This window comes from Bos javanicus, chromosome 9 (genome assembly GCF_032452875.1).
Source record: "Bos javanicus breed banteng chromosome 9, ARS-OSU_banteng_1.0, whole genome shotgun sequence".
NCBI lineage: Eukaryota > Metazoa > Chordata > Mammalia > Artiodactyla > Bovidae > Bos > Bos javanicus.
This window is the reverse complement of record NC_083876.1, coordinates 8,155,835-8,169,902: the sequence shown is the minus strand read 5'-3', so window position 1 is coordinate 8,169,902 and position 14,068 is coordinate 8,155,835. Positions and strand designations below refer to the sequence as shown.

At 36.9% G+C, this 14,068-nt stretch overlaps 1 protein-coding gene across 2 annotated transcripts in view; it reads right to left on the bottom strand.

The window, feature by feature from the left end:
* Positions 1–14,068, bottom strand: part of ADGRB3 (adhesion G protein-coupled receptor B3) — an 881,695-nt gene that overhangs the window by 154,701 nt on the left and 712,926 nt on the right. For both annotated transcript variants that reach the window (XM_061427126.1, XM_061427127.1), the window contains exon 20: positions 9,864–9,966. In XM_061427126.1, the coding sequence (XP_061283110.1) occupies positions 9,864–9,966 (103 nt within the window). The remainder of the gene's footprint in view (positions 1–9,863; positions 9,967–14,068) is intronic.

Here is a 14,068-nt window from a genome sequence, read left to right as displayed (position 1 = left end):
AAAATTGTGAGTCAGTATGTTGAATGCTTGAAACTTTCCTAATGGTGTATATCAACCATACTTAAATAAAAAAAATTTCCAAGTAAGCACCAAAAAAAAAAAAAAAAAAAAACATTGACAGCAAACCATAGTACTATAAGCTGCCCCAATATTTTGCAAAATATTTTAGCTCTCTTTGGAGAGAGGACACTGTAGGAATGTGGAACCAAGTCATTTCTAAGATTATTTGAGACTTAATCACAATCTGTTTCCTACTGCCTTGCCATTCTCTAATCACTGGAGAACTTGGCATTGCTTATTGTAAATCATATGACCTTTAAACCAAAAAGTAGATGAGATTCAGAATGTCAGGGAACTCCCAAATTATTTATTTTCCATGTATGCAAGGCTAGTATATCAAAAGAATATACAACCCAGTATTATCAGCCATGATATGTCTCCCCCTCCAAAAACAAACAAACAAACAAAAACAAAAAACCCAAATTTATCAAAAACAAATTAAAAATTGAATAGAAAACAGATGACTCCAGGGCACCTGGAGTCAGATGCCCTACTGTTGAGCCACAAGGTCCTTAAAATATGATTCAACTAATCATCTCTTATCAAAGAAAGGTCTCAGAACAAGCCTTTAGTATTTTTCTCAAGCTCTTTCTCTCATCATAAAACAACAAAAACATAAAAACTGATCTAGGCTGAAATTATTCCAAATAACTCCCCCAATGTACAAGTGACTTTACTGCTGTTATGTGACCCCTCATTTCATAGATAGAGCCACAGCTTCATTCATTCAACATTTATTGATTCCATACCACGTTTAAACAAGTACTAATACTAGTGGTCTCACGGTGAGTGGGCAAAGTCGATCAGTAAATTAAAGTTATAGAATAATGTTGTTGGTGCTAAATACAGAGGTATGTATATACCACATGCTAGGGCTTCCCTGGTGACTCAGAAGGTAAAGAATATGCCTGCAGTGCAGGAGACCTGGGTTCAATCCGCAGGTCAGGAAGATGCCCTGGAGAAGGGATACTACTCCAGTATTTTTGCCTGGAGAACGCTATGGACAGAGGAGCTGGGCACAAAGAGATAGGCATGACTGAGTGACTAATATGTTCACTGACTTTCCGCCACATGCTATGGAGGTGTTGCAGGGCTACACAAGGATGATTTACCAACTTCCAGAGGGCAGTAGGAGTTTTATCAGGCAAAGTGAAGAGTAAGCACAGAGGCAAGGATGGGTCCAGTGCACATGGGCTAGGGTGCTCCGGGAAGCACAGAAATGGGCCTGCAGAGCGGGCCAGAGAGCAGATGTAGGAGGCCAGATGCTCTGCTGGAGGCCATCTCAGCCTGGAGAGACATGAGTGCTTTCATAACTCATCAGCCCAGAAAGAGTGCCCTTTTTTATGTCCTACAAATCCAGTTTACATACTAGAAGCAGCTCTGAATGTGTGTAATGTTCAGAATGTGGGGTTAACCTCATGAGTCCTACAGACCCACTGTAGAGTTAGGAGAAAGACTTAATCGGGTGGGTGCTTGCTTTTCCTTTACATTTAGGAACTTTTGCATAGTAATATGTTAATACAAACAAAGGCTAAGTGAGCAGACCAAAGCAAGAAGAATGTTCTAGCATTCTAGAACTAGAAATCATGAAAGCCAGGTCTAAGGTGGGATGGCTGGGATAGACACCAGTGATTGGCCAATTTGAGGAGTTTCTAGGTTATCTGGAAAATATTTCTGTACAACTGCCTAAGAATAAATGAGCAGAAATAGCTGGAGTATGTTTGACACTCTCCAAAGCCCTGCCAGCACACAAGTCTCCCTGATTATTTCTTGGGGAGTTTTGTCCAGCTCTGGAGACTGACCCAAGAACACAAATTGAATGTCCAAACTGGCTTCCTTGTCCTTCAAGATAATCTGCTTTCTGATACTGCAACCATTTGAGTCACTCCTTATTGTCAAATTATTCCTCTTTCATCTCCGGTGCTTGTTCCAAACCCATTCTTCACATTGATCTTTTGCTCTGTGTTGAAGTTGACTTCGCCAATGTGATCCTTGGCTCATAACACACAAAACTGGAACCATAGAGTCATGGGATAAGAAGGTTGAAGTGGGTCAAGAGAGTCTCTCTAATCCCACTGCCTCCACTCTGTGAACCCCACACCAACAGGATACAATAAACCTGACTGCCAGGAGCCAGAGGAAATCAGGAAACTAACCTACTCTTCAGTTCCGCGGTCTAATGGTTTTCAGGAGCCCAGGAGAATCCTGGTAGAGTGAGTAAGATATCTCAAAATGGACTCAAATGAATCACATGTAAGCTTACTACATCCAAATCCTTTTACAAACATCATAGCAAGTCAATAAATGGTATTTAAAAAAATCTAAATAAGAAGCTTTGACCTCAGCCACAGAGATCACAAACAAATTTGAGACAAAATAGACTGGCATTTGGGACATTCTTGGCAGGAAGTGACTTCTATGAGTGAAATTATGAAAAAGCACATTTCTTTTGAAGGATGAAAACATTATTTTACATGACTTCTCAAGTGAGAATATTCACATTTGTGGGCTTTCAGAGTTTCTTTAACTAAAACCCAGAAACCAGATTGCCTTTAAAGTAAGTCATCAATCACTTGGAGCTTAAATCGGGCCTTAAGAAAATAGTCTTGTTCACCATGTTGGCCTAGATTCTGTCTAGAGTCAGGGACCCTGATCCTCGTAAAACTAACCACAGCTATTAGCTCCATAGATACAAGCCTAACTGATGAATTCAAATAAATGCATTTACTCATTCATTCAATAAAGGTCTATTAGATATTTGCTGTACTTAGGTCCTATGTTGTCAGTGAATTTAAGAATGAATATAACCCAGCCTTGCCCTAAGAAGTGGATAACCTGGCTGGAAACAGGTAATAGAGTACAAGATAGCAGTCTTGCACCAGGAATTACAGAGTCTCAGAGCTGGTGAACCTAACTGTGAAGGACAGTGAAGGACTTCCCACAGGAGGAAGAGTATCAAAGGATGAGTACGAGTCAGAGGAAGATGTTTTGGAAATCGGATGGGGTGCAGGGGAGTAACAGTGTTCCAAGTAGGGGGGAAAGCAAGAAATAAGCTACCTCCATGATTCTGATGAACTATAAGTAGATTGGTACTGCTACTGTGATAAAACAAAAGTCAATAAAGTAGAGCAAAAATGGAAAGGTCAGCCTAGGTCATGTTTAGCATTTCTCAAGTTTGATAAACTGCAGAGCTATTTCTGAATACAATTTATTCCTGAGCCCCAACATATTAATGCAAGAAAATCAGTGACTAGAAACCTTCATAGATAAATAAAACATGCTCATTTCTTGTGTCTGAGCAGAGTTTGAAAATCACTTCTGTAGTAAGTGAGACAATAACAAATATTTGTCCAAGGCAGTGGAGTGGTCAGATTTCACTTTTAGCTCCATGACCTGTGTTACAAGGTAAAGAGTGGGGTTAATGATGCTGGAAGCAGTAGACTAGTGAAAGTGATTCGTAGCTGATGGAGGCAAACATCTGGATTTGAGAAATAGGTGAGGGTACACCTGGCCCAGGCCTGGTTTATTCGATTTACCAAGTGAGGGAGAAGGAGATAACTCTCAAGAGTTCCAACACATGTAGCTGGGTTGGAGAGGACAGAAAACACATACAGTTTATATTGTATAAAACACATACATTTCTATATAATGTGTTTGAGTGTGGGGTGGAGACAAAACGGGGGAATTCAGTGGTGAACAGAAAATTTGACACAAGGCTATATGAAGCTCCAATGTATGTCCATGAGTCATCATCGTCACCATCACTATGATCACAGCAACTGTTTAAGGAGTCTTACAAAGTGCCTCATATATACAGTCATGTAACCTTGACAGAAATACCATAAGGGAGATACTGAGAAGAAGCTAAGGTGTATCGAGCCCAAGATCACAGAAATAGAAAGCAGGAGAGGTAGCGTGCTTGGGTCCCTCTGGCTTAAAATGCCTGATCTTTACTTTTACCCCAAAGAGATGGATGTCTCCAGGGAAACCTGGAGAGCTCTGACCTAAGGATGGGCAGACTGTTTCAGAGGGTAGCAGGAGAGACAGATTGGTGGATGAAAACACACAGTCAATATTCCTCCCCAGAAGCTGAACACGTATACATTCAGAGGGCAAGCACGGAAGTAAACGCGTGAAGAATGTGGGTCTCTGGCAAAAGGCGGCCATGGGAGAAATGGCTGAATTAGGGAGCGCGTCAACCAATGAAAGTATTAAAATTCAAGACTTTATTTTAGAAGAACACAATTCTGACAATTCAAAGACATCTTCCATTAAAATAATCACAGCCTTCTAGTTTGGCTCAGTTTTACTGATTATCTCTACACAAACTATATAACAAAAATATGACAACATTGATAAAGGTGCAGTAAGCACCAAATGTAGGAAGAAAACTGTGTACAGTTTGTGACTTTTAAAAACTGCTCCAACACAGTTTTTGTATTTTTCTCAAGACTGAATTAAAAGACACGGCTTATTATGTAATTCAGTGGCCCAAACATAAAGAACTATGAGAGAAATTCCTTCCAAAGAGTGATAAAGATGTGTCTGCATATCTGAAATAATTTGTGAAGTTTCCCTTGACCTGTCAATGAGAACTTTTGCTAAGTCTCCTAGATCTCCTGGGATTAAAGTTAGTATGTATCTTCACCCTCTTACATTTAACTATTATTTTTTAGAATAAGGATGTCTATTCAGGATGTCTGTAATTTATTTTATAACGCATTGGTGTTCTTGGTATGATACTATATTGGTGCCTGTTATTTTAATCTTTAATTCTAGGAGCTGTCTAGGAATGCACAGAACAAGGTGTTCAGCTGACCTTGTATTTGAAAGGGTCATACTCCAGAGTCTAGCAGAGTCAGCTGAAAGACCTTTTGATTTGGGTAGATCTATCCACAGTCAACACTTCAATTATGAGCTAAATACAAAAGACTGATTTTTACTGATGAACTAGTGTCTAGGCAATTATTATGGTGGATGTATCAGTGGCTTCCCTTTGGTGAACATAAAGGTAGTCGACATATGCAGATGAGATATTATAGCTAAACATGTCTTAATCTAAATGGACTGAATGGAAGATTCCATTGGTGCCTATATCCTGTACCTTTTAGAGACGAGGCCCATAGTTTTATCCCCAGGTGTACTGAGTCCAGACAATGGGTTAGGAGGATTCCTGATTGAAAGATGCTGACTAAAGGCACAGATGCCTGCTTCTAGAGTGTTGCTCTGTCCACCTCAAGGGAGTGTGCTTATAAGATGTGATCAAAGTATCTAAAATGACAGAGACCCACAATTTAACTATGTTTACAGAACAGGTTTTGCTCTTGATTTGCTAATAAATGTTTATCTAATAAATACCTGACTGTCTGATTGAAATTAGACTTGGCTTGCTTTCATTATAACCTGGTACTGAGTTTTTGGTTGTGGGGAGAAGCTCTCTCAGAATCTTCTTGGGTGTTCACTACTATCTAACCAAAATAACAATTTTGCTAATTTTGGCTTCCATCAGTAAAAAGAATGCTGCTGCTGCTGCTAAGTCACTTCAGTCGTGTCTGACTCTGTGTGACCCCGTAGACGGCAGCCCACCAGGCTCCCCCGTCCCTGGGATTCTCCAGGCAAGAACACTGGAGTGAGTTGCCATTTCCTTCTCCAGTGCATGAGAGTGAAAAGTGAAAAGTGAAAGTGAAGTCACTCAGTCGAGTCCGACTCTTAGCGACCCCATGGACTGCAGCCTACCAGGCTCCTCCGTTCATGGGATTCTCCAGGCAAAAGTACTGGAGTGGGGTGCCACTGCCTTCTCCGAAAAGAATGCTATGAAATGGTTAATAAGATAAATCATCTCAAAGTGTTCTAGAAAAAGATAGGTATACATTTTTGTGATAAAAAAACTATTCTCTGAAAATATGTTTCCAAAATACTAGGTCCAAAATAATCTACATGGCTCAACAGAAAACATTTGCATACTTTAAAGTACAAAGGAAATTCTAAAAATAAACAACATTTGAGTGATAAAAGAACATCCTGGTTGAAATTTAAAATGCACAAAGAAATCAAAGGGCAGTGACATTTTATGAGATAACCTGAAATACAACGAAGTCAGTTATAATTACATTTTATCACTGCATTTTAAGAAGAGATATAAGAAATTGCATTTGATTCCTCTCTCTGCTGCCAGCAATTGAATCTATAGTTCAAAGATTTGAATACATCATATTTTAAACAATGGATCATTTCAGCTTGTTTCTATCCCAACTCAAAAGAAGGCAGAGATACTCAGTAGTGAGATAATTGAATCAATTATAATTCGGAAAGCAATTTAGAGAAAAATCACAGTCTGACACTTCAAAACTATTCTGGACCTCAGCATCAAATACCAGTTTCAACACAAACTACCCATGATACCTCTCAGAGGCAATACCAAAGAACCTGTTCATCAAGAAATCCTCTCAGATGTTTCCAAGTATGGAATGGTAAAGCATTAGTCAGAGCTTATCAGGGAAATAAAAGATAGGAATTTGATCAATTACAAAATGCCCAGGGCAGTGATGGGATCCTACACACAACCTAAAAAATACACTGTACTCACTGATCATATATTACTTTTTAAAAATATTCTTTTGAAGTTTATACAGATCATAAGTTCATACAGATATTTCATTTTGCAAGTTTTCTTTTTTTTTAATCATTGATCTCATAACAGTGAAGCAGGTATAGCTTTTCACAAACTGCTATTTCACATAAAAAATAAAGTGAGGTCGATTAAATTGAATTCAGCACGTGTATCATAATCAAATATACAATTATTTCCCCTGGAAACCTGATTTTGTTGAGAGTGATTACGAATAAAATCCTAGTGGGTTACATTTTTCTTTCAACGTCACTCCATAGTGGATTATCCTAAGCTAAGAAGATCATTTACTCAGACTTAATAAAGCAAAATTAACATAGCATGAGAAAAAAACCCATAATTTTTCATTTTCTTCATCACCACCACCACTTACCACCCGCTCCTCCCCACAAGCATAAACAACTGTAGGAACAGAAATCAGCACAGTCTGTCTGGAACAGAACCACCAGGATCCCAAAACCACATAGAACCTATTCTGCAAAAACAAAACTATGCTGACTTTTTTTTTTTAAAACCAAGCCCAATGTCAGTCATGCTGCATAATCAGAAATGAAAAGTAAAATTAGACTTGTCTTATTTTGCCTTTGATGTTATAATAATCACAGATATCCAAAAGACATTCTAACTAAAAACCAAAAAACAGGACATTGAGAAACTGGAAAAGCCCAAATGGGCAAGTAGAATGGAATTTCTCAAGACTACTCTAGTTTCTAAGTATTACTATGATTTAGACCTATTCAACATAGGACTCACTTGCTACATGTAGCCACTGAGCACTTGAAATTCACCGGGTTCAAACTGAGATGTACTATAAGTATAAAATACAAATCAGATTCTGAACACTTCATTAAAAAATGTTTTAAAATATTGTATTAACATCTAAAAATGTTACTTATATGTTAAAATGGTCATCTTTTGGATATACTGAGTTAAACACATTATTAAAATTGATTTGGCTTATTTATTTTTACTGACTTTAAAGTGGCCACTAACATATCACTATCAGATAGGTAGCAGGCATGTGTGGCCAACATTGTCTTTGTATTGTACAGCAATGATCCAAAAGACATAGACAATAGCCATTACAACATGTAGAAAACCTCGTGGGAAATTCTACTAGTCAAACCATTTGGCTCAGAACTTGTAAAAACTTTGGCACATAGTATAAAAGTTTTTACAGCATATTTCCTAAGGAAGACCATGATGTTGGGAAATAAGAGTGTTTGGAGGGTAAAACATGACAGAAAGGGAGGCTTTGGTGGGGAAAAAAAACCAACTTCAACCACCAGCTAAAGCTAACTCTAGCTCAACTTTTTCTGGTGCCCAGATCCAGTAGGTGACTTCTGCTTCAGAGGGAAACTCTCCTTTTGCAGGGAGGGTCAAAGATGAAGAGTTAAAAGAATTATGACCAGGTGAGAACAAGTACAGGAGTTCTTCTAAGATCCTGCTCAGGGAACAGTAAGAACAGGGGTGATGTGGGCGATGACTGCCTGCTCAGTATTCTTGGGCTTCCCTGGTGGCTCAGCTGGTAAAGAATCCGCCCAGAATGTGGGAGACCTGGGTTCAATCCCTGGGTTGGGAGGATCCCCTGGAAAAGGGAAAGGCTACCCACTCCAGCATTCTGGCCTGGAGAATTCCATGGATTCGCAGAGTCGGGCACGACTGAGGACTTTCACCCTACTTGACTTCCAGGCCCCTGGGGGGCGGGTGTCTCCCACGCTACACCCGCACCCTTCCCCCTCACTGCCCCTCTCTCCTTTCCTCCCCAGCTAGTTTGAGCCCACCCCACTGCCCTGTGGCGCCCAGCGTCCCCTTGGCTGGGACTCACACTTCTTTCTCCTCTCAGTTTCAACTGCACCTTCCTCACTCTGGCCTTTCTGTCTGACTTTCCTTTTCCGGTGCCTTTCTTTGCAAACTTATGTTTAACAGTCAGAAGGGAGACCTGAAATATATTTTAATAAACTTTGCATTTTCTTATCTCATCAAAGGAAAGAAATGGGGCAGGGGGAATAAACCCTAGGCACTCAGATACATGAAAGGTGGATGCGCCTTTTACTTCTGCAGGGCCCCTTTCTGGACGCTTACTGCTGTTCCCTGTTTTGTTTGTCTGACCCTTCACTGTCTTCCAGTCTTCCTGCAGCCCAGACAGAATACAGGTCAAAACAAATCTTCATCAGAATCATCTAAGTAGTTTTCCAGGACTCTCAAGACCCAAAATCAGATCCTTTGGGTGGGAATCAGATTCTGAGGAGTGCAAGTTTAGTAAAATAATAAAACTATCTATAATTTTCTGATGTTGATATCTGTCCTACAAATACCTAATATATTAAAAGAACCAATTGAAAAGTATATTGGATGTTCCAAGAATAACAGGGTATAGGGAAAAAATTCAATTATTGACCTTAGTATTTGAAAAAAATTAAGAACAGGCCCAAATTGACAAATATTATCAAAGCATTTTTCAACATAATTTCTTTGAGATTATGGCCATTTAATTTAAGATTTCTATTAGTGGTTTCTTGGAATGTATTTCAAAGTCATATTGTAAAAAGACTGACAATCATTCCTCAAAACACACAGTTATTTAACTCAAGTCATACATTTTTACATTCTGCTGAAAATGATTATTCAGTTAAAGAACTACAATACTGTTTAAGTGTAAAACTACTTTTTGGTTAAATTTTTTTGAAGGGCATAACATGTAGAGTCATTTTCACCTAATGTTCTCTTCGATTATTGTCTAAAAAAGCTTTTTAGTGGATTTTCGAGAGCTATGTTACACTTGTTAGCAATTTACATCTGAATTTAGGAATCAAAATGTTAATCAATTAGGCCAAAACACAGGAAATCTTATTACAATTAGGATAATGAATTAAAAATTCGTGCTTTTGATGTTTCAAAGTTTTGAACTCATAGAGCTTTGATATAATGTTTAATAAACACATATTTCTACTATTATAAACAGCCTCTCAATCCCCAAGAAATTAAGTCAAAAGCATGTATTTCTACACTGGAATACATAATACTTTTATTCAGAACAAGATATTTTTACTTTTAAAAATAATTTTGTCAGAAATTCCCCATTTTATTAAGAAAAAACATTTAGATTATCAATACGCAACTTTAGGTCACAACATAAACACAGAAAGAGAATCAAAATCATCACCAACCATACCTTATTATGTGTCTGAGTTTGTCCAACCAGGATGAGGATGTTGGATGAGATGATAGACAGGCAGAAGTTAATTAGAATTATGGACCTCTCAGAGCGGATGTACCTAACCAGAGAGAGAAAGAGTGCCCGACTTTAAAGTTCAAAGGAAAGATGAAAAATTCTCTATTACACAAATTGGCGGAACTCATCCAGAAAAAGATACACTAAGCTGCAGGCTTTACATGAGAAAACATATAAAAACCAATCATTTTTAAGAAAGACTATGGCAAAACCCACCACAATATTGTAAAACGATTAGGCTCCAATTAATATAAATAAATTAATTAAAAAAAAGAAAGATTATTCTTTGAAACTCAATTTTATAGTGACATGTGATATCCAAAAGACCTTTAAATTTTCTTTTCTTTAGACCTTACTGTAGACAACATGGCATTTCTGACAGAGGCTAAGTTGTACCTCTGTTATCACCATACAATTTTTTTACTAGAAATAAAAAATTTCTTTGAACTATGTAAATTAGTATAAGAACTTTTACTATATATGTATATATAATATGCTAATTGTCAGCAGACTCATCAATGGGTGAAACTCTAGAACCAAAAAGAAAAAAAATCCACACAAATTCTGAAATATCCCCCCAGCCCCACACCATTTACTAGAAAGATGCCATTATTTTCATGAAACCACATTTGCATCCACTACGTTATTATCTCAAGTTTTTTAAGTACTTAGGTTGTTACTCTTTACATTTTTCTTTTCCTGAGTAATTGTTCCAGAAATCAAGAAAAAAGAAAAGGAATCTTTATTGCTAAAGATCCCTTTCACTTTCATGAAACCACATTTTCATCCACTACGTCACTGTCTCAAGTTTTTTTAAGTACTTAGGTTGTTACTCTTAACATTTTTCTTTTCCTGAGTAATTGTTCCAAACCAAGAAAAAAGAAAAGGAATCTTTATTGCTAAAAACTAACCCCGTCCACAAATTATTCATCATTAGGCTAGAAAATTACTTGGCGTCTGGCACCCCACTCCAGTACTCTTGCCTGGAAAATCCCATGGACGGAGGAGCCTCGTGGGCTGCAGTCCACGGGGTTGCGAAGAGTCGGACACGACTGAGAGACTTCACTTTGACTTTTCACTTTCATGCATTGGAGAAGGAAATGGCAACCCACTCCAGTGTTCTTGCCTGGAGAATCCCAGGGATGGGGGAGCCTGGTGGGCTGCTGTCTATGGGGTTGCACAGAGTCTGACATGACTGAAGCGACTTAGCAGCAGCCATATTTTACCCTTATGAAGAAGAGTTTATATACGGTCTGTCACATAATTTTTAAGTGCATCAAGAATGTAATTCATGGAGAAAACTGCTCAGAATCAAATATTCTACCAGCTGTTTACCCTAACAGGGTAGTAGCTATTTCGCTTTCCTGTACCCAGTGGCAAATCACTGAGTGCCAGTTAAAAAAAAAAAAAAAAGATGTATTTGTTCTTGCTGTGTATTTGAGACTGTTCGATTTGTATTAGAACATGAAATCACTGTCCACAGCAGGCATGGGCTTCCCTGTGCAGGTTACATGCGGGTGCGAGAGAGCAGGAGACACTTTAGAAAGTAAAATCTATCAAAGTTCTTTCTCTCTGCTGTGAGGAATATGAAGGCAGAGGCCCTACATTCCACCACATAGTTCAGAAAAGAGTGCAGAACAGAAACAAGAGTAACAATAAAATATAAAAAGCAATTTTTAACATAAGAGAAACTTCCTTTCTTCACAGAACATAGAAGGAGCCTAAGTTGACTCTCAATTAAAAAATAAAAATGGGCTCAAGAGTAGCTTAATCTTGTCCCTGCATTATCAATATATAAAAATATAATAAACCACACACTGGGATACTGAAAACATCATCAAATGTTAAGTTGCTTCTTATTTTGTGGGTGGGATATGTATCACAAAAAGTTTAAGGACTGCACAAACTGACCCTTGATGTGATATGAAAGGCTTCCATGACACCACAAGTACATAGATGTTATTTAAAAGTTTTCATTGATATTATTTAGTCAGTAAATAGAAGAATCAGGGTAATAAGGACCTAGACTGACCAACCTGCAGAGTTTTTCCATTTTCATTTCCTTTGTAGTATTGTTGCCTTAAAATTTTATTAGTTATCTCAACTTTGAAAACTTTTTATAAAAATGTTTTATGTTTTAAACAAAATTTGTGAATGAATCATTTCAATATATGGGCTGAAAGACATGCTCAGTTGCTCTTTGATGTAATAACATAACTCCACAGAATATATTTATAGGTGGAGAGAACGTCACAGTGGATTCATTTTTTGATGAACATTTCTAATAAGCTATGCGAGACATCAACACATTTCAAAGTAGTAATTATATATAAAATAATTCTGATGTTCACACATTTTATATATTAGGAAAGCAAAAATTATAAATCTCTTAATTAAAAAAAAGGCAGCTGGATCCTGAGCATTCATGCTATAAGAGCCACTTAATATCAATAGTTTTTGAATCTTGAAACTTCTATCAAATTATTAATATTACTTCAATTCTTCTACCTGTAGACAATGAGCTGATGGCCACTAACTGTTAGGAATTCAAATTTATGTTGTTTCTGGGTACTGTCTTTTATACTTCTAAGTGTCATGTCAAAATTGGGTAGATACTTTCAGCTGGTAATTCCTGGAAAACTCTTACAATAGGTGATTTTCCTGGATTTTCTGTACTACAGAAAACTTTACTAGGGACTAATTAATTCCATACTTCTTGGATAAACTTTTTATATCATTTACACCAGCAGTGTTTGTGCTAGCATTAGCCATATGTGTTGAGGTGTGAAGAAAAGGTGAAACTGGTGACTGAACTCCATGTAATGACAAATGGAACTTAGTCCTGAATATCTCAGTGAATATGAATTATGATGCTATTGATGAACTGTGATACCATTACCTAGTATCCTGGCCTGTAAACACTGCCTCATTTCCTTAGAAGAACCTTTTAGGCAACTATGGGAGAGAAAGGCTTCTTTCCAGTCTTTGCCTGTCTTGCTCTTATATTATCAGGACAATGCCTGATTGACTGAGCCCTGAACCCAGGATTCTACTGTCTACTATGCTATGCCTAGACCAAGCATCTCTTTCGTTTCATAAGACTGATCATAGATTATTAGATTGTCTTTCTTAGCATTTCACTACCCTTCATGGGAAGGCAGAACTTCTGTTACCTATCTACACCAACAGACCAAGAATGTATACATACTTTAGTTTTGTATGAAGCATAAAAATTTTAATATCTTTGACAATATACTATCCTGGACAATTAACTTTTGTCTTCAAAAGAGTAAAAAATGTAACAAAAAACTTTTTTTCGAAAAATAGATGTCAATCAAATGACTTTTCTTTAATAAATTATAATTAATTTTTGGATAGAATTTTTTTTTGTATTAAGTGAAAGATAAGTAAAATACTAGGGCTGGCAATCTTTGCAATTTTAATATTTCAAGTATTCAAACAATAATATACAATTATCTAGTTATTAATATAGCAACTGTTTTTACAATATTTTTAACTAATAAAAATGTTTAACATTTAAAAATTTATCGGGAAGTTTTGTTACATACTAGCTAACAATATGTCAGTAGACATAATAAGCCTTACAAGTCTAATATTCTCATTAATAGAATAAGAAAAATCTTAGGAAAATACTATATTTTCACATAATATCAAGCAGATGCAGTTTCATATATTATGGAACAGTATTTTTCAATCACTTCCTCTTGTCTATGTATTTTTTCTGACTTCTTTTAATCAGTTTGTCAAAATCTGACTTTTTGGAAACATTCAACCAAGAAACCTTTTCTAAAGCTTTATGGTATTTATTATGTTAATATATTAATATTATAGAAGATTTTACTCATTGTCTGGGACACATTGACTTTATGTGTTTAAAACAAGAATTTGTAGACCATATTTCTATAACAGAGAAATTAATTTGACTGTATCAATTAAACTCTCAAACTCAATAGCAGTTGGGATAAGTATAAACCACACATTGACTGAATTTTGGGTATTAAGAATACTTGGGGATAAGCAACTTGTTGAAGACTACCATCATTTGAATTGAGTGTGTGTGTGTGTATGCTTCGCTTATTTTCTTATCATAGGAAAATATAGAGAAGAAAATTAAGTAAACACTT